Below are 22,858 nucleotides of genomic sequence, written 5' to 3'. Positions count from 1 at the left end.
CTTGACCTATCTAGATCGTTTTTTTTATGCGACAATATCCCAAGATACCAATTTTTCCGGAAAAAATATGGAGCCGTTTTCGAAAACTGAAATATACAGTTATGACTCACATATAAAGATAGTATATATATATGTATATGTATATATATATATATATATATATATATATATATATATATATATATATATATATATATATATATATATACACACATATATATATATATATATATATACACACATATATATATATATATATATATATATATATATATATATATATATATATATATATATATACATATATATATATATATATATATATATATATATATATATATATATATATATATATATATATATATATATATATATATATATATATATATATATATATATATATATATATATATATATATATATATATATATATATATATATATATATATATATATATATATATATATATATATATATATATATATATATATATATATATATATATATATATTAGGGTGGTCCTTATTATTCAAAGTAGGAATTTCTTCAGCAGGTACCCCCTAGTCTTGTTTCTATTGTTAAAATACCACAGAATCAAAAAAAAAGCCTAATATATTGACATTAAGAGGTCCCTACCAGAGGTTAAAATTTGTGGTTACTGCATGCTCATTGTTCATTGCTCAATGCTGCATGTCTTGCACAGTTTTCAACTTATCAACAGTCAACACTACACTATAGTAAAGCATGGTAGATTTCTGAACTCCTGGACTTATTTACTTATTGATCGGTAGGATTCCCACAATGTATTTCAACGCAAGACACCATTTTTGTTGTATGCAATGTGAGCGAAAATGCAAATTTCAGGTTTTTATTAGGTTTATGAACTGCAATATATTAATTATGCTTCATACTGATACAGGTAATCTTATTAATCTGATACTTTGTTGCAGACACATTGACACTGATACAGCAATGGGTGACAGCATGGACTGCATGGTTTGTACAAGTGACAGTACTGATGCAATATTATGGCGCTATTCTATCACTACAGGCAAGTGACGAACAAGACAGTCTGTAAAGCGGCACATTCCACAGCCAATGACGTTCTTGCAGTTTGGGCAAAGGCACACATTCCAACGAGGCTCAAAAAACATGTGGTAAACAAAATTCAGTGTCTTTTTAAGGAGTATGGCAACCCGAAGAGAAATATAGAGAACAAAGCTAAGCGTTCTGAGACACTGAAAAAGAAGGAAGAATAGTGGAAAGTGGGCCTGGAAATTTTGTTTGACATTGCCCAGGCTAACGCAATGGAAATGATACGTATTCAAGAAGACCGTGAGTTTCTGTTAGCGCAGCGGGAACCAGGACGCCATGGAAAGATGGGCAGTGTCGACAAGGTTTTAGAAAGAAAAAGTTCATCATCTCAGAAAAGGAAAGGGTACCATGACATAAGAATTGAGAAGGAGAGGCAAGAAAGAAAAACAAGAGAAAAGAGTGACACTAGAATTCTCATCTGAGAGCGATACTGACAGCAAAATAGGTAAAAAAAAATAAAGACCCCGAAACAGAAGATATAAAACCGTCAACTTCAGCAAAACGTCAAAAAAGAGGACGAGTAAGCATATTGGATGACAAAATGTCAGCCTGTCTGGATGTGGCTAAAGTTAGTGACAGAAGTGCTGCATTACTTCTTGTTCCGACTCTGCAACACATTGGTCATGATCCTGCTGAATACAATGTCAATCGCGACAGGATGACAGGATCACAGCGGCGCCAGATAATAGCCAAAAATCTAAGACAGAAGTTTAAACCAACAGTTCCTCTAACTATTCACTGGGATGGAAAACTCCTAGAGGATGGAGTCTGCAGAGTCTGCAACCTGCACCAGACATATTGTCGATCGCCTTCCAATTTTGGTCTCCGGAGCAGGTGTAGATCAGCTTCTTGGCGTTCCAAAGCTAGCCTGGGGAACTGGCCAAGCTTCTGCGGCAGCAGTTTTTGAAGCAGCTGTGGCTTGGAACATTACAGATAATGTTAAGTGCATGTGTTTTGACACTACATCTGTCAATTCCGGTCCAAGAAATGGTGTTTGCATCCTTCTGGAACAAAAACTTGACAAGGACATGCTTTGGTTTGCTTGTCGACATCATATCCTAGAAATAGTCTTACAAGCAGTGGTTCTTGATTGCGCTGGTCCTAGCAAAGACCCAGAGATAACCATTTTCAACCGGTTTAAGAACACCTGGCAGTTTATTGACAGAGCAGACTTACAGACTGCTTCATCAGACGAGTGCGTGTTTACAGCTGTTTCATATGTCGTCACAGATAGCATAGCATTTGCTGAGATGCAGACACTAGTGTATCAACCCCGTGATGACTACCGTGACCTTTTAGACTTGACAATCATATTCGTCGGTGGCACGTCATCTAAGCGAATCTCGTTCAGAGTTCCAGCTGGGCTGCATCAAGCAAGGTGGATGGCAAAGGCCATCTACGCGCTAAAGATCTGGATGTTCAGAAGTCAGTTCAAACTCACGAAAAATCAAGAAAAGGCTATTCCTGATATTTGTCAATTCACTGTGATCATCTACGTGAGAGCATGGTTTCAGGTATCGTCAGCACCATCAGCCCCTCGCATTGACCTCCAACTTCTCAAGGATATCTACAGCTAAAAGAACATATCGGAATCGATATCAAAAACTGCCATGAACGACACCTACGGTAATTATCAGAGGAATTGGTGGCCCTCGCCTTCTTTGATGACAATGTATCAAATGACACCAAACATCATATGGTTACAGCTCTGCAAACATCAGGAGCAGAGCACTCTTTGAAGAGAATAACAGTGGACCCATTGACACTGGGGGAGAAGAAGTTAGAAAACTTTGTCATGCAGAATACCAACAGATTCTTTAGCATTACCGGACTGCCTTCATCATTCCTAACTAAGACCATTGATTTGTGGTCAGATGACGAAGACTACCAGGCAGTTAAAAATATAGTGCACAGCATGAGGGTAATCAATGACATTGCCGAACGTAGTGCTGCACTGATGGATGACTATAAAAAAAAGTGCACACAACGTCTGAAGAACAGAAACAGTTCCTGTTGCTAGTTGTCAAGGAGTACGGACAGTGTTACAGTGATCGAACCAAAAAGACACTAATGGACCAGTCTGAAGCCCATGTGTGAACTGTGTAGTTCGACAATTGAAATGACTGGACACTATTACTGTTGCTGGACACTATTGCCAATAACTTATTTTCTGTTTTGTGTACAGCAACTCAACAGTCATGTTTGATATTATTTAATCAAGCGGCATTAGTGTGCATTTTTTTACCAAAGTTCGCTTATACATTCCTAATAGTTACGGTAGGGACCTCTGAAATTGAAAATAATGCTAAAATGTTTGCTTATTTGGGCTGTATATTTGCACATTATTGGAGTTGAGGGTTAAATATACCGGGGCTGCATGCAAAATGTAACCTAACCAGAATACAAACTAAATATTTATTAAAATATAACTACAATGTAGTTTTCCACTGAGCCGAAGCTAATAGTCTCCATATACAAACAGCAATAAATCAGTTTTTGTCTGATTTTATAGATCCAAATTCTCGTGTGTGTACTGGCTAAGAGATAAATACCAAATCAATTTTGGTGGAAGATAAGTGCCTTTTGTGGAATCTGTGCTTTTTAATACAATCGTACAGTGATTGCGTAGATTTTGGTTGTGATTAGCGTTCCATTTCTTAGAATCATTCGCTAATAAACCCTAAATGACCATGAGTGGAAAGTAAACACATCCAAATGCAAGAATTGGGAGAGGGAAATTGGCTGTTTCCAATTCGGACTTATAGCTTAGATCAATCTTATATCTCTGTTATGCAAAGCCCAATTCGTTATGCCGCTATAAATTATTTTTATAAACGGAATTTGGCTAGAAGTTGATGCATTTATTTTTCAATTTGACAGTCTGTTTATAAGGCTCTTTCAATAGTTACAAAACAAAAAAGTATGAAGTTCCAATATCTTATAGATATTTCCAATATCTTATAGATATACAATTCCTGTTGCAGGAATTGATAGCGAGGACAATGAAGCTATCCTTGTATGTGAATTTTGTAATTCCGAATGAGATTAATTTCATGAAAGAATATGTTTAAACGAGTTTTGTTGGCTTAAGCAAAATGGAAAAAAGCGAAGTTACAGTTTTATTTTTATTAATCAGATTAATTTATTAATTTAATTAATCATAATCAGATTAATTCGATGAAAGAATATGTTTAAATAGAGTCGTTCCCTTAATCAAAATAAATAAAAAGCCCAATAACAGTTTTACTTAGTTAGATATGCTGCTTTACCTACCACCCTGTTCTGCCCCGGATACGGGGCAGAACGGGGTATTTGACATTTTTTTATATTTTAATTAAATAAATAATAATTGTGTTCACTTTTTATAATATGAGTTTGAAACTTTGTTTACAACAATACAAGGTACTTTTATGAAATTTTGTACCCTTTTATATTGACTCCTTCAAATTACTAAAAATCCTTTTAAAGATAGTACCCCGTTCCACCCCGTGTTCCCCTACTGATATGTCTTTTCATACTGAGGTCTTTTCTTTAGCTGTTGCGATTCTCACTTTCACTAGTTTCCTAATCATATTTAGCTGTGCTTCATTTTCGTCAACTAGCCCCTTAAATATTTTAAATGACCTTAAATTAGAAATAGCGTTTTTGTAAAATTACGTTCTTTTTACCTTTATAGGTTGTTTTTAGTGGCCAGAAATGTCAATACGTTAGTTAAGGAAAAAAGACTGAAGCCGATTTGGATACGAGCCCCGGCACTCGGCAAGTGGTAAGCTTGTATATATTGATTCTCGTTGTATGTAGTAACCTCCAAACGAGTCAGATTTGTTTGCAACTCTTTCCAAGGGAAAATAGAGGGCCAAGTTACTTTGGGCCCCTAATGAGCAAATATATAGCTCAAATTTGTTCTTAAAGTATTATTTTCTTTTATCTTACTTTGGTATATTTCATTAGGATTGAGCGTCAGAGAAATGGCTCTACTTAGACGAAGAATATTAGGTAGGGCGTATATTATACAAGTACCTAAATAAAGTTTTAATGTGTTTTTAAAGTTTTTTTTTGCAAACCCCCTCTTCTGGACAAAAAATCCTGGATACGGTCTTGGCTATCAGTGAAAAAAATCAATTGCAATCGTTTATAAAATACTGTATTGAACGCGGGGCTAGTGTCCTTTTTAAGCAGTCAAAAAAATTCACATTCTTTGGCACAAAAAGATACTAGTTCCAAGAGTAATCTCACACGCGGTTTTCCTCTCATTATTCAAAGTTAATTGGGCTTTATTAGGTGTTGTATGTTGCTAAGTACTTGCTTTTCAATTTTTCTATTCTCAAAAACAAAACTGGACTGATAGTTTTGCCGTTTCTAAAGAGTACACGTTTCAAAACATGGTCTACATCCTTTAAAGCATAATTTAATCTTAAGCAAAAAGGATCAGGGGGAGCACCTGCCTCACATACACGGTAATTTCTGTGCTAAGTCTTAACGTCTTCACTTTTATGTATAGAAAAGGCTTGCTCTCTCTGTCTCAGAAAATCTTGTTAGATCAGATAGTGTCGCAGCAAAAATTATTTCCCCATAAAACCAATTCCTCTCCCTCTGGCTTCCCTACTGCAATGCGTTTCTTCAACAAAACATACAGTCTGAGTCTAATGGGATGTCCAGATTTTGCCTGAGAAAGCTTGCTATTACGACAGCCATCTAATAAAAAGAATTTTCTCCATCAAATAGGGAGAAAAATCAGATCTAATCTGAAAAGGAGCAACATGAAGCAACTTATTTTTAGAGAATATAGGGTAAGAAAATTAGAGTTGTCTGAAGAATTAATAAGACTGGACAATCTTGCTCATCCCGTGTACACCTCGTATTTGTCAATTTTGGCAATATTTAGTGAAGCTTTTTGCACAGAAGGACAGATCTAGAGGGGGGGGGGGGGGTTAACCCTTCTTGTCCGACAGGTCAAAACGTAACAAAAATGGACATAAGCAAACTTTGATGCGTTTTTCAAAGTTCTTTTTTTACAACCCCTCCCTCTGAAAAAAATATCCCCCCCGAACAAAATCCTGGCTACGGCCTTGATTGCACATCTAAATTTCAAGCCGCATTGAATGGTACAACCCAAAGATACGAGATATCTTAAAATTTTGTGCCAAAGAATTGTTTACAGGCGTGAAAAATGTTTGTAAAAGCCGTGTTACATTCATTACAAATTGTCTTGTTTTTTTTTTTTTTATTTGAAAGTTTTTATTAAAGCCCTTAAAGCATCTCTGGGGTGCTATGTCTCACTCATTTTTTGGGGGTCAATAGAAAAAGTATTCATATTACTTCTAGGAATACGTGGTGCGCAGGCGACAATCGCCTGCGCACCATACCTGTAGTACTTTAGCGAAACACAAAGTGGTAAGTCTATTCTTTTCAGTATGTTATTTTCAATTTTATACTCACAGAAGAAAATATTAACCATATTCTAAACAATACTGAATGTTGCATTTCATATTTTTTTTTTTTGTGCTATTGTAAATTGAAATTTGCGCTCCTTGTCTGTGCATTCATTAAAGTTGTTTACATAAAAATTAATCGTTCAATCATCTAGAATATTTATTTGTCCATTCCCGCTTCTGGCAATGAGATCTACACCTTAGACAAATCTACTAAACCTAGAATTTATCTTTGGTTATATCTATACAACGGCAGTTTAGCTTATCTCTGGACAAAGACACAATTTCCTTCTTTTTTTTCTTTTTTTTGTCTGTGCATTCAGAAGTAACAACTCTATTACCTAAAAGGCTTAAATAACCATATGCCATATACCCATAATTATTATGATCATGGTTGAAGCAGTAGCTGCTATCTAGTAAAGAACCTTACCATAAAGTTAATACTCATTTTTAAAAGAATACATGTTCTTGTTAGTTCTAGTTCATTTAATTCTTGTTTATTAATTAATGCTCTTGCTAGTCTATTAATTGTAACTTTACATTCAAAATAACAAGTGTTGAGGGTGCATGGACATAAATAAAATGTTTTCAGAAATTGTATATTATTTAAGTAGGTAAAATATACTGCAGTCAATTTGCGATAGCTGAAATTGACAGCTAAATGGGGAAAAGTTCCAACAGGTGAATTCTTTAGATGAGCACCAAGTTTAACGCATCATCCTCGATTTTCACCATTTGAAAGAATTGTTGGATTTAATTACAACACAATCATTATGAAATCATGAACACTGCGATTCCACACTAAATAACGCGATTTATGCCCGAAACGTGGCCTGAGTTTTTCACTTACTTAGACTTAGATCTTCCACCGCCTAATGGCGAATAGGGCAGGAACGGTTGACCTCCACGTCAGGCGATTCTGAGCCAGAGACCACAGCTAATTGAGGGACGCTCGTATAACTCTTGACCGATCTTCAAGGGAACGACCAATGATGATTTGTGGTCCACCACTCTTCTAGAGGTCTGGAGGAGTCCAGCAACAAACATCATAGGGAAGTCGTCCTTTCCTTGTTTGAGTCAAGTGCCCCTCGGTATCGCCACCCTCTAAGTCGGACTTCAGGCATTGATAAACTCAGGATACCACTTGGGAGAGGGACAGGTCACCTATCGCGCATTCTATCAGAAAAAAACAACCAGAATACCTTCTGAGGTTGACCCCTCACAGAAGCCTGGAAGCTTCCACCCTTCAGGTTAAGGAATAAACTCGGTCAGATCCTCTCAATGGTCGGTAGAAAACAAGAAGCCAGTACACTGGCCAGGATAGTTAACACTGGAGGTGTATCGTTTATCAGTAAGATCATTAAGTCAAGTAAGAAGGACAGGATCCAGGATATTTTGGTAGAAATCGTTTGCATTCAAAATCCATTTACTGAGCATTCAATTATGGTGATAGCCTTTGGTTTACTTGAGCCAGGGGACGCCAAAACCAGGGTTGTTGTTGGGCAGCGGCAATAACTACAAAAAAACTCCATCGTTTCAATTGTCAATATTTATTCACAGACTAACAGAGAATCTTCAGATGCATATTTTTTTATTTGTAGCTTAAAGTAGAACCACGTGTTCTCGCTCAGCATTTCTAGGATCCCTAAATCCGGTACTTAGCAAAGAGGCATAATCAGTGTAAAGTAAGTGACAACGTAAACCTTTTCTCCATTTCATTATTTACATAAAGCTATTTACTTTTAACCTTGCATTAAGCTGGTTTAAAGCTACTTAAAGCTACAGACTTTTATCTAGATTTTGTTAAAACACTTTAACGTTGGATGGCATGCTCGAAGTTGCATTGCCATTTGCACGGTTCTGAAATTCTAATCATATAATTTTCCTATTTAGAAAATGTCATTTTGGGTTCTTCCTTAATTTGGAATTTCAGTCACATCTCTTCGAGAAATAGCTGCATCGATAGGACCAATCCAGGCAAGGAACTTTATTACGAACCAACAACACTGCTACATTTGTATCCTTTTCAAAAGTATGGAGGGAAGAAACTTTAAGAACCTAAATTAAGATTATTGACTGAGAGGAGTTATAATGGCAGATTTTTTTCAAAAAAGCAAACACGTGGAGATTGTTTGCCTCTTTTTTAAATTCTTGATCAGCATGCCTAAGACTCTAGGCAGGCATGCCTTTCCAAAAACTAACCTGACAAGTATGTGTCCAATAAGAGAGTCATTCACACTCCTGCTATTTACCCGTGCCTCAGCCATTTAAACATTTGCCTCTCAATTACTTGGACTATCTGTCTTGGCTTTTCTCTGTCTACAATTTCCCAGCCCAGTCTTGATGCAACCTATTGCAAAATACTTGATAACTTCAATTCAAAATCTAGAAGTGGAGTTTTCAACCTTCTTTCGTCAACGATATAGGAACTCATCTTTTTTTTTTCAGCATCGCAGCATTTGAAAATTGACTTTGTCAGTTGAATATAGTTATTTTAACTTTCTATTGATTCAAAAAATCTTAATTTGCACAAAATGAGCACAAAAATTAGCAGCTACAGAAAAAAAAGAGTAGTTGGGCAAACACTCAACACTGTCGTGACGGACCGAAGTGCATTTTTCACCGTGTACTGCTGCCAGCACGAATAACTTCCCATTTGGATATCAAGAACTAATGGTTTTACACAACACGTTTTGAGTTTGGTTTCGAAAAGGAAAATTGATTTGATTCAAAATTTTAGGGGTAGAACCAAAAATTTTTGCAATTGGGATGTTATGCTTCAAAACTGCTTTTTTGGGATCAAATAGGCTAATTCATTTCGACGGCATATAATTTTCAAAAACTGTTCCTATACACGGTGGGGAGAAGTCTCATAAATATCACCAAAAGAATTCCTCCGTCAGTCGAGATTTCGACTCCCTTATCCACGCGGCAATGCTCCTTCTTCCTGCTAAAGGGGTGTAAATTGTTGCACCATTGTGACATGTATTCACACCTTCGAATCCGTCATAGAATCCATCTTTCAAAATCCATGGAGCCGGTCCCTCAAGCTAAAAGATTCCCTGTTCAAAGAGGAGCCCGCCAAGGTGCAATTTCTTCTCCCGTTCTATCCAACAACTATGTTGTTGATCCCCAAAAACATCCATCTTTCTGCATTTCCGATGGTATCGATGCTTCTCTTGTGTCATATGCTGATGACATCCTTAATATCAGCCGAACTAATGAACGACTTTCTGAAATTTTCAAAAGCCTGCAGGATGAATACGTAAACCTAGGTCTTAAATTTAATACTGGGAAGTGTGAGTTCCTCGTCTTCACCTGGTGTGAAAGCAGCCCCGTCCTATCTGTGACTCTTGGTCTCTCTATGGTTCAGCCAGTTGAAAGTATCACCGATCTTGGCCACCCAACCGGTTCAACTCTCTCTCACACCCGACAAACACTGATAAGCCATATTTCTGGTACAACTGCCACTGCATATGTATCAATAGCTACTGCAAAATTGCACTTCAACTGACACATTCTTATATCTCTTTTTAATTAATTTGCCCTTCCCACATTCTGTATGTTGTCCCTTTTTAGGAGATTTTTGCCAAGTCTGGTATAAGAAAAATACTCATGTTTCTTCAGGTTCGCTAAATACCTGCTTCAATGCCCTCTATGGTCACGTAATTCTAGGATAGTTCAGAGGTTTGGAGTAACTGATCCTGAGGAAGCTGTATCTTTTTTTTTTTTAATGAAAGAATGCTAAGGAGAATTTTTCAGGCGGAATTCTGTCCACAAGAAATTTTTCAGGGGGGTTTTCAGCGAAAATTGAATTGTCCAGGGGGATTTTGCGTGGGAGGAACTCCCCATGGAGGAATTTTTCGATGAGGGAAGGAATTTTCCATGGAGGGGGAACAGAATTTCCTGGTATAATTTGAAAAACGATCAGAAATTAAATAAAAAAACTTTTTTCAACTGAAAGTAGGGAGCAACATTAAAACTTAAAACAAACAAATTATTATGTATATGAGGGGGGGGCTGTCCCCTCCTAAATACCTCACTCTCTACGCTAAAGTTTGACTTTTTCGTCCCAATTCTTCAAGAACGCCTTCTGAAACACAACGGCCGTTTAATTAGAATTATATACTTTTTTAAAGTACTAAAAAGCTTTAACGTGAAGATAGAGGTATTGAGGAGGGGGCAGTCCTCCTCAAATTTACCTAGAGATAGAAAAGCCCCCCTCCCCACCCCCGATCATTTATACTTTCCCTTTTCCCTTGAGGAGTGACCACGCTATGAACTGGGAATTTTATATTGTTCAAAAGTTTCTTGCGACATTTTAGAATCATTTACAACTAAAAATGCCTCATTCAGGTTTAGAAAACGCATTCAAGTTAACAAGTTAAAACGAGTCTTTGCTTGCATAGAAAAATAGAAAATACCAGTTTTTCGGTTCTCCAGTCGTTTCTACATACACTGAGCTAAGTAAGATAATCCCAAAAGGACTGTTTGTGTCAGGCATTTTAGGAAGGGAAATCAAATTTATGGAAGACATAATTTCCAATGAGATGTTCCAAACACTAGTCGAGGATGGGGGGAAAAGCTGATTCAGTAGGCAGTCGACCAAAGAAAGCACAAACAGTTTGTGGGGAAAGTCCTGGAAACTTTTCAGGAACAAAAATCAATAATTAAGATAAGAAACGCTTTCCGCTACTCAAGTATGGTAGCCTTTTATATCTATCTACATACTATTATTTGGTTACAAAGGATAAGAAAGAATTATTTCTCAATATGTCGCAATATGACTTGAAACTAAAGAATAAAACAATAATTATGCCAATGCGTAATTTAGATACTTCAGTGGGCATAGGCAATGGAACATTCCAGGTTGCTACTGAATTATATAACAACTCAATTAAAGCAGAAATGTAACGACCGGGAAAGAGCTGGGAAAGAATTTTTTTGGTATCTAATGACGTCATGCGAAATTACACAAGGTTTTGAATGAATCCGAACAGCTGAAGCAAAAAGCATGGAAAAATATCTGAGGTAATGATGCACGAAAATGAAGCACAGCGAGACCTGCGGCTAGAGCAGCGGTCGCCAACCTGTGCTCCTTGGATCACTGATGGTCCATGAAAATGTTTAGGTGGTCCACGAAGAAAAGGTACCATTGCTTAGCAATGTGTATTTTTGCATTTTATGGACATAAAAAAAATAAGGAAAGTTATCATAGATTTAAGATTTTAAATTTACGTTTAATTTTATAAAGCTTTATTCCGACTGAAAAAGGCTAAAAAAATGGACTTGGGGTTTTGTTGGCACATTTAACGATTTCTGCTGCTGTACATTCTTGAATTAACATACATCTATGTAAGGATACACTTAATGATTTCTACTGATCAACACTCTTGCATCACCATATATCTATGATTGGATGCATTTCCTTTGCCTTTCTATTTCTGCGAACAAATTTCGACGAAAAAGATTCATTATGTTTCAATTTTTCCTATGAGACCTATACGTTCCTGATTTTCTGCGGTCCAGCATAAGCTACTTGAAAGTATACTGATACTTATGTGAGCAAGTGTTTTCTAAGTTGAAACCTGTAACGTACACAGCTATCAATTTAAAAACTATGTAATAAATGGACTTTTTGAAACTTTTGAGTAAGAAAAGCCATAATTAGTGAGAAAAGGCAAGTGAATATTTTGCACTTTGGAAAAAGTAAAGATAAAGTGATAAAATTAACAATAATAGTCAGCTGATCAGTGAATTACTCTTAGCAGAGCATCTGCAGGCCTCGTTAGACAACATTGCAAAGAACGTTCAAAAAGGAGATGAAAGAAAAACACAAAACACAACCTGAAAGGTGGGGATGATAAATCCACTTATATCTAACATCGAAGAGGACGAATTAATCTTAAAGGAAACTGAAAGCCTCATTGATCTTTCTAGTGATGATAATCTCCAATTAAAAATTTAAGTCCTCTTTATCAAGAGCTTTATCAAGTCTCTTTCAAAAATTAATACCCATTACTGAGTGGGGAAGCTATGAAAATTTTTATTCAATTTTCAACTATATTTATACGAAAAAACATTTTCATTTATGACAATAATTAAAGCTCAGTACTACTCTCGGCTTGAGATCGAAGCAGCGCTACGTCTTGCAATAACATCATTGAAACAGAATCTCCACTCATGATGTCAAATATACAAGAGCAACCATCACACTAAAAACGTTGTTTTTCTTCTTTTTAAAAAAATTATTACTATGTATATATAGTATATTATAATTAATTTAATATAGTCAATAGTATATATACTGTTAACTATATTAAAACTTTTCTGATTATCATTTATGGATGTATTTACAGCACCTTTCTGTTCCAAATCCATATTAGTGGTCCAACATAAAAACATGACATATTTAGCGGTCCAAAAATCGTCTAAAGGTTGGCGACCGCTGGGCTAGAGGACATTTGTGACAATAAGCATCAGGACGAGTTCCAAATAAAAATAATGGACGAAAAAAAATCGGTGTTTAGAAGATAAGTGACAGGGATGATTACACCGAGTCATAAATAAAATCTGCGGTCACAAGCGATGCAACGGTAAGAATTACAGTATACTCATAAAGAAAAAAAATTTTGTGAAAAGAATAATTGTATGATGCATTAACAGGAAGGACGGATTAAATTCACACCAGAATTTCTTAATATAATTAAAATTGCTGTATTTGACACCTCACGACATGAACTGAAGAATAAGGCGAAGATTATGCAATTGAGTACTTAGAGAATCAAATATATACAAACTTGTTGCGTGTCGAGTGCCGGGGCTCCCGGTACTATGTATGTATGCTACCGTGACTGTCCAAATTTCGTGAATGTCGACATTCACCGGTGAATGTCCGAAATACCTTTTCTTCTCCTTGGATTTAGTCAGCGTTACCAGTCGTCTTTTTCAATTTATGCAAGGTTTGATGATGACAGGTTAGGTTAGATTAAGTTTGGTTAGGGTGGGTTATGTTAGTTTAGGTTCTTGACCCGTTTCTGATATTTATAACTAAATTAAACCTAACCTAAGATAATATAACCTACATTAACAAGATTTCGGACATTCACGGCAACATACAACTCGAGCACAATTTCGTCAACGAAGAAAAATTGTCTTTATGTTCACTAAAATATAAGAAAACATTTCGGAGCGAGGAAAAGGGAACCTATAGATTTTGAAGGAAAATTATCATCTGGGAAAATAGTTCTGATGATGCAAGTAGCTTGAATGGTTTTACAGCTAATTAAATAATGTTGAAGACACACAGTGAATAGTACAATTGTTCCCCTTGATATTCATTTACTTTGTTAACAGCTTGCTATCTGAACAATAAACGCTGGACATGCTGTAGAAGACGCAAATATTGGTGTTGTATATTTCGCTTTCTTATAAGAAATTGTAAGGCAATCGATACTACTGATAATCTTGACGAATCACTCGCTTATTTTCGAAAGGTGGAATCGAAATTATATTCAGGTTACGTTCAAACTTGAAATTTACGCAAAAATTTATCAAGCCATATAATTTAAAACCTAAATTCAAGGGGGCCTGTTCCGCCAAGGAATACGTAAGATATAACAAGGCATTTTTGGGATTCCCCTTTTTTTGGAGAAATGCATATACCAATCGTGTGTAATAAAAATGCTAAGTGCGGGAATCACTAGAAAGCAATGTGTTACGGGAAAGCATTTGACAGAGCGGACAAAATTACATTTTTCGTATTTTAAGCCCCCCCCCCGGGAGAAATGTATGTAACCATCATGCGTAACAAAAATGCGCGGGAATCACTAGAAAGCGACTCCATCAATCGTTCATTAGAACAAAATTGAAAGCCGCAGACTTGCTGAATCACCCCCTAAATTTTGACAAGCTAAAGCAACCTTTTTATTACTGATTTTACAATCCCATAAGTCTCAAAATTACTCCCAAAAACACGTTTTATCCTATTTTTAAAGCGCTATTTCGAACGATCTAATTTAGCAGCATTTAGCCGATATAATTATGAAAAGACAGCTTTCATGCCCTTTGTAATTAACGAACCATCCATTATTAAGAAAAAAAAAGAAAATTCAGGATGCAAAACTTTTTATCTAAGCTATAGATAGCAGAAAACCCAAAAGATTATACACACTTCAGCAAACTTTTAAAGTTAGCAATTTTTCCATTGATCGATACAGAAATTCTTGCTAGTTAAGAGGTAAAGAGAAACACAGGCTAGAAAGAAAATTAGTCAATCAGAGTAGAACATCTTCCGTAGCCAAGGAATTGACACCGACTAAGAAAAGTTATTATGCGCTTAATCAACAACCTTCATCTATCATTTAGAAATACGAACAAACTACGATATTCTGAAGAACAACACGCCTTTGAAGATATAACCCATTTATCCGTCAGAATGTTCAATTGATCCTAGCCAAACACACCCGTAGAAGAAATTTAGCACGTTTCACTGCATACTCTTGACAACATTACCAGACAGTGATGACTGACACAATGAAATATGATCTTAAGTCTTATTAATCTTAGCGCAGCCGAGAAGAAACTCTGGAATTAGTTGTATACAATCAAAGTGGAATCTGATTCAGGCTGTCACAACAAACATACATGCATTAAATGACATTAAAATGACATGCTCTCTTTTTTTCCGATTTTTTTTTTTTTTTTTTGAAACAGTGCACCAAATACATTTTTTTAGAAGAAGAGTAGAGTCATTGACGGAGTGGAATACAGACGTACCGACACCATATCGGGAGGAGAAGCGGTACCCAGTTTGAGCCCCCCCCCCCCCGAAATTTGTGTCCGACGTGTGAAAAAGTAACAAATGGGCTTATCAACGAATTTTTTATGCAACTTGTAAAGTTTCTTTTGTGACCCCACTGAAAAGACAAAATCCTGGATGTGGCCTTGTAGGCGTCCCTTTTACGACCCTGTATGCAATCTTCCAAATTGAAATAGCCCATAAGTTAAGATGAACAATGACGGTTAAGCCAAATAAATAAAGAAACAAGTGTAATCTAGTTTGTGGCTTATTTAGCCATATTTGATTAATCAAAGTGGAATTTGACTAGGGCTGTCGCGTAATATACATGTTTAGAGGTAGGGGTTCAATTTAAGATACATACTCTTTTCCGTTTTTTGTTTTTTTTCAAGAAACAGCCTACCAAATACAACTTTTAGGAGAAGAGTAGATTAATACGTTAGTCACGGACCGAGTGGACCATCGACATTTTTTTTTTCTTTTTCTTTTGAAGAGGAGTAGGTCAATCCTTGAGTCGTGGACTAAGTGGAACATCGCCGTCCTTCTTTTTTACGGCCCTCCGCGTAATCTTTTGAATTACAATAACATATACAAAAAAATGAACTGATGAAGGTAAAGCCAAATAAATGAAGAAACGGGTGGATCATATGCACGTTGCAATTTATTTTATGGTTTATTTGGTCGTGTAGAATATACGACTAAAAACGTAACAAAATTCATATGAACAAATTTTGATGCGTTATAAGCTTTTCTTGTATAAAACCACTTCCGAAAAATACCACCCCCCCCCCTTCTGAACAAAAATCCTGGATACGCCATTGACTTGGATGTAGGCTATTTATGTGTGTATCTCTGAGCCTCATACTGCTTTTCAGTGAATTCGAACAGGGAGTTGCAATAGGATTTCTGAAAAAAATGGAAGCTGTACAGGAGAGTAATTGAAACTCCCGATTCAAAAATAATATTAAATGAGTATTTTTGCACCTTAAGAACTTCACCTTCACAGTTGGTTTAACCCCTCCCCTTCCGCAATTTTTTCTAACTCGTAAAAACACAACAAAAATGTATTGAAACAAATTTTTGATGCATTTTTCTAACTTTTTTGCAAGACCTCCCCGGACAGAAATCGTAAATACACCCTTGCATTTACCCTTGATGTCTGAATGAGACAAACTCTTAAAAAAAAATATAAAAAAAAACTTGACAACAACTGGTTTAATTTATTTTATACCCTTTCACGAATTTTAATTTTCTTTTCTGACGTAAAGCAATCTATGCTTCACCGTCTTAAATTTCATGTGTCATGTTATGTAGTCATCCTTGTTAATATTATAATTTATGGAATACCTATTTAGTATGTAAAGTTATCTTGTCAAGAAAATACAGGGACTAACTTTAGACTTCCCAAGACAAATAGAGAAATTAAACAAAAGAAAAGTGTATTTGAGTTTAAAATTTGAATAAAATACACGTATCAAAAATAATTTAACATAAGGAATAAATAATAAAAGCTACAACATAGACGCTTTGACTCGACGGAAGTTACTATTATTCTTATTATATTATTAACGAGTTCGTTTTCATTCCATTGAATAGAATAAATCATTTTTCTTTTAATTAAAGTGTAAAATCAGTAGAATCAGGACAATAATTGACAGGTTGTATGCACGTTCGCGTCCAGGGGGTATGGCGTTTGAACCCCCCCCCCCCCAATTTCTGCATGACAAATTTGAAAAACAATTTTTTGGTGCGTTTTTTAAGTTTTTGTACCCCCCACCCCCAAAAAAAAAATCCTGGATACAACCCTGGTTGTAAGTCATGGCTAACAGCAATGGTCACCTAGAAAAGAACAGCCTCATTTTTCGAAACAGAAAAAATCGAAAAGTACAAAAAAGTGACTAATATAGTAAAAAGGGTACGGCCTCTGACCCCACTCCCTAATTATTTTCTGACTCGTAAAAACGTAACAAAAAAGCATAAAAACAATTTTTTGATGCGTTTTTTAAGTTCTTGTACCCCCCTCCCCCACCCCCAGAAAAAAATACGGGATACAACCCTGGTTGTAAGTCATGGCTAACAGCAATGGTCACCTAGAAAAGAACAGCCTCATTTTTCGAAACAGAAAAAATCGAAAAGTACAAAAAAGTGACTAATATAGTAAAAAGGGTACGGCCTCTGACCCCACTCCCTAATTATTTTCTGACTCGTAAAAACGTAACAAAAAAGCATAAAAACAATTTTTTGATGCGTTTTTTAAGTTCTTGTACCCCCTCCCCCACCCCCAGAAAAAAATCCTGGATACAACCCTGGTTGTAAGTCATGGCTAACAGCAATGGTCACCTAGAAAAGAACAGCCTCATTTTTCGAAACAGAAAAAATCGAAAAGTACAAAAAAGTGACTAATATAGTAAAAAGGGTACGGCCTCTGGCCCCACCCCCTAATTATTTTCTGACTCGTAAAAACGTAACAAAAAAGCATAAAAACAATTTTTTTATGCGTTTTTTAAGTTCTTGTACTCCCCTCCCCCACCCCCCGAAAAAAAACCGGGATACAACCCGGGTTGTAAGTCATGGCTAACAGCAAGGGTCACCTAGAAAAGAACAGCCTCATTTTTCGAAACAGAAAAAATCGAAAAGTACAAAAAAGTGACTAATATAGTAAAAAGGGTACGGCCTCTGGCCCCACCCCCTAATTATTTTCTGACTCGTAAAAACGTAACAAAAAAGCATAAAAACAATTTTTTTATGCGTTTTTTAAGTTCTTGTACTCCCCTCCCCCACCCCCAAAAAAATTCCTGGATACAACCCTGGTTGTAAGTCATGGCTAACAGCAATGGTCACCTAGAAAAGAACAGCCTCATTTTTCGAAACAGAAAAAATCGAAAAGTACAAAAAAGTGACTAATATAGTAAAAAGGGTACGGCCTCTGGCCCCACCCCTAATTATTTTCTGACTCGTAAAAACGTAACAAAAAAGCATAAAAACAATTTTTTTATGCGTTTTTTAAGTTCTTGTACTCCCCTCCCCCACCCCCAGAAAAAAATCCTGGATACAACCCTGGTTGTAAGTCATGGCTAACAGCAATGGTCACCTAGAAAAGAACAGCCTCATTTTTCGAAACAGAAAAAATCGAAAAGTACAAAAAAGTGACTAATATAGTAAAAAGGGTACGGCCTCTGGCCCCCCCCCCTAATTATTTTCTGACTCGTAAAAACGTAACAAAAAAGCATAAAAACAATTTTTTTATGCGTTTTTTAAGTTCTTGTACTCCCCTCCCCCACCCCCAGAAAAAAATCCTGGATACAACCCTGGTTGTAAGTCATGGCTAACAGCAATGGTCACCTAGAAAAGAACAGCCTCATTTTTCGAAACAGAAAAAATCGAAAAGTACAAAAAAGTGACTAATATAGTAAAAAGGGTACGGCCTCTGGCCCCACCCCCTAATTATTTTCGAACTCATAAAAACGTAACAAAAAAGCATAAAAACAAATTTTTGATGCGTCTTTTAAGTTTGTGTACCCCCCCCCCCCCGAGAAAAAATCCCGGATACAACTCTGGTTATAAGTCATGGCTAACACAGCAGTGGTCACCTAGTAAGGAACAGCTTCTAAGTACAAAAAAGTGACTAATATAGTGTAAAAGTCATACCTTTCGGCATAATTCTAGAACCTGCATCTTATCCCTAATGCATCCAGGCTCAGCTGTTGAATCTGAGACCCATCTATCTGGACCAGCAAAATATTGAGGATACAAGTTGGCTCCTTTCAATCCAGCTCCACAGGGAACAGCAATCTGAGGCTCAAATCGGGGACTTGCTACTTGAGAGCTTCCCGTTGCTTCAGCGGCAGCAAGGGCCTGAAAATAATGGTTAGTATTAAAGTAAATAAAACTACAAAATATAATACGTTAAAGTAAAGGAATTAATTAGTAATGAGGTGAATTAAGTCCAGCTCTTTTCTAACAGACTTTCAGTACAGAGTCAACAAGACACAAGTTAATCCCAAATCCTTTCAGTAAATTAAATTAAAAAAACTAGTTATTTCAACTGAAAGTAAGGAGCAACATTAAAACTTAAAACAAACAAAAATTATTACATAAATGAGGGGGTCACCCTCTCCTCAATACCTCGCTCTTTACGCTTTTTTTTGTTCCAGTTGTTTAAGAATGACTCCTGAATCACAAAGGCTGTTTAATTAGAATAATAAGCTCTTTTACAAGTTCTAAAAAAAACTTTAGCGTAAAGAGTGAGGTATTGACTATTCTGTAATAATTTCTCTTCGTTTTAAGTTTTAATGTTGTTCCTTACTTTCAGTTGAAAAAACTTGTTTGTTTTTTTTTAATTTCTGATCATTTTTTTTAAATAGTGCTTGGAAATCAGGCTCCCACTCAATGGAAAATTACCTTCCCCCGCGAAAAATTCCTTTATGGAAATATCCTCCCATGTAACCTCCCTCCACCAGAAACATTCCCCATGAAAACGTCTGTATATTTCTCAATATCCAATACTATATGTAAACAATGGGCAAAGTTCATAGCCTGCAGCCCTTCCCCCGGCACTGTGGGGGGTCAAGTCATTCTCAAAGACATATTTATTAGATTTTTCGACTATGTGGAAAAAATGGCTATCTCAAAATTTTGACCGGGCAATTTTGGGGAAAAAATGAAGGTGGGAGGGGGGCTAGCTGCCCTCCAATAATTTTGGTCACTTAAAAAGGGCACTAGAACTTTTTATTTCAGATCAAATGATCCCTCTCCTGATCTTCTACGATCACTGGTTCGACACGATCACCCCTGGAAAAAAATAATTAAAAAAAATAACAAATAAACACGCATACGTGATCTTTCTTCCGGCAAAAATGCAAAATTCCACATTTTTGAACATAGGAACTTGAAACCTCTATAGTAGGGTTCTTCGGTATGCTGAATCTGACGATGGTATTTTCATTAAGATTGCTTGATGTGTTGGGGGTGTTTTCCCCTTTTTCAAAAATTAGCCAAATTTTATCAGGCTCGTAACTTTTGAAGGGTAACATTAAATTTGATGAATTATACATATTATGAATAAGCATCAAAATTCAATTCTTTTTATGTATCTATTGTTATCAAGACTCTGTTTCTTAGAGTTTTGGTTACTATTGAGCCGCATTGCTCCTTACTTACAGTTCGTTGCCATGAACTGTTTGAAAAATTTGGCTGCATGTAAACGGTAAACTGAGACAAAAATATCAATCCATGTCAACAGGTCAATTTTAGTGATTAACGACTAGCGAGAGATTTTTTTCCATGCAACCAGTTAGATCTTTCAAATATGTCGTTCTTCCCTTATAATCCTCTAGGTCAACCCCCTCGTAAAACGTCTTTTTAACGATCATCTAGCACTTATGCTTACCTAAAATCCGTTTATATGGCAATGAAAAATGTCGTGAAGATATGAAAGTATAACAGTAAAAGGAGTCACGTCATTTTGTTTTATAGGGTGTATTAAATGGCCTTGAGAAATTAAGGGCAACAGGCTTTTTATATACTTAGCTGTAATGACATAAATTATTCATCTTAATGTTGTGTTTATCAAAACGATGCATTAATGTTATAATTTGTTCACTAAAACAAGTGGTTTAGACCAGCAGGTGTAATATGCCCTCAATATCTTTATATCCCTAATATTGTTCAGGGTGCAATAGGGCCGTTTTTAGCACTAAGATCTTTCATCGTTCTGCAAAGATTGTCGTTTTTTCAACTCATCTTTGTTCTAAGATCTTACAGCTCACTGATGTTAGCAAAAAGCGTGGAAGGCGCCATCTTTCTGCCATATAGAACAATTATGAGAGAACTTTGATGGTATACTCATCATTGTTTTCAGACCACTGATCAGAGCAGAATGATGAAAGACGTTTGCATAAAACGAAAAAAAAATGTAAGATCTTAGTCCAAAGATTTCACTTTTAAGCGTTTTCTGAAAAAAGATGTAAGATCTTAGCACATTGATGAGTGAAAAAACGGCCCTAATTAGTTTAGAAAACAGATTACTAAAGTGTTTCTCAAACTTCAAATTCTAAAAACTCCAGCCCATACAAGTTTTTGAAAATTAGACATGGAATCCATGCAAAAGTTTTCAGAGCCCAACCGAGTAAAGCTGAGGTGCTTTTTCTCCCCGGGGAGAGACAGTGAATACAATCTGTCTAATTCATGCATATGCAGATCAATTGTAGCACAGCCTGGTTTACACTAAATATGGCCTCAGGATTTCAACAAAAGTCACAAAGCTAACAATTAGCCAAAATTGACAAAAGAAATCTCTAATGATGTTTACAGCCTCTGTGATTGGAGACACTGATACTCCCATCTACACGCTTACTGTGCCTCTGCAGAGCAAACCAATAAAATGCATCACGGCTGCATACAGGAAAAGAAAGTGGAGGTGATGGTAGAGGTGGAAAGGGGGAAGAGTTGATTAACAGCAGAGCTGTTGGGTATTTAGTAAAAGTAAAAATGATTAAAGGCTGAAGACCTCGTCAAAGCAGGCACAGTAATTTTACATCGATCTCCGTAATGCTATTTAACTGACTACCGTCACTAAAAGTCGTTACTGAGTATTTCTTCCAACACTGAAGACTCTAGATGATCCTGGTGCCACACTTCTAATATTTTATCTCTACTTAATGAACATCTTAAATTAAAAAAAAATAGGCAAAGATTTCAGATCCAAAATGAACAAAAAAGCTTCTAGTCTACCAGAAATCACTAAAATCGTAATTTTTTTTTACTTTTCTTAGTCATTCATATTATCATCAAAATAAAAATACCGAAAATATATCCGACTGCAACAAAGTTTGATTAGAAATGTGAAAGCAAAAGCAGAACCTTATAATACTGCCAGGATATGGAGCAAAACATTTGAACTTGAGGAATAAAGTACTGATAAAAATCGTCTACGATAACAAAAAGCTGATGTGTAAACTTTAGTGTCTTCATAAGCAACTAGAAGGAGAGAAATGATACAATCAAAACCGCAAAGTGGTGTTCTTAGATAATTCAAAAAAAGAGCTTCTGCGAGAATACAAGAACTCAAGCTACCAACAAGCCATTTAAAACTCTAACCTAAGGACCAAAAGGTTCAATCAAAAATTTATTTGGGAAAACCTGAGGTGGGATAACCTGAGGGGGAGCCAGCGTTTACGCCCGACCTGGGAAAAATGTCCGCTTCTTTCCGAATAAAAAATACTATATGCAAGCAACTGAAAAATCGTAAAACTTACAGCCCTTTCTCTAAGGGCTGTGGGGGGTCTTGTTATCTCCAAAGGCGTATTAATTGGACCTTTCAATTATGATGAGCTAAATGGTTATCTTAGATCTTTGGGAATGTCTTCGGATATCTTAGGGAGGGGGGATGGACATTGGAAAGGGCAAGTTACCCTCCATTCTGTTTGGTCATTTAAAGAGGCATTTGATCATTCCTGGCGGAAACACAAAAAAAGCAACTAACATCCATGATCTTTAAATAACAACGAAGACCATGCGGCTTTTTCATCAT

The 22,858-nt window shown here is 36.1% G+C and overlaps 1 protein-coding gene across 1 annotated transcript in view; it reads right to left on the bottom strand.

The window, feature by feature from the left end:
- Appl (amyloid-beta-like protein) overlaps positions 1-22,858 on the bottom strand; it is a 167,535-nt gene that overhangs the window by 131,024 nt on the left and 13,653 nt on the right. The window contains exon 2 of the mRNA XM_089092083.1: positions 18,976-19,182. Coding sequence (XP_088948209.1) covers positions 18,976-19,182 — 207 coding nt within the window. The remainder of the gene's footprint in view (positions 1-18,975; positions 19,183-22,858) is intronic.

The sequence above is a fragment of the Artemia sp. Qi Xiang Cuo genome, chromosome 7 (genome assembly GCF_049724085.1).
Source record: "Artemia sp. Qi Xiang Cuo chromosome 7, ASM4972408v1, whole genome shotgun sequence".
NCBI lineage: Eukaryota > Metazoa > Arthropoda > Branchiopoda > Anostraca > Artemiidae > Artemia > Artemia sp. Qi Xiang Cuo.
The sequence above is the reverse complement of the archived record's forward strand: the minus strand, read 5'-3'. Positions and strand labels throughout refer to the sequence as shown.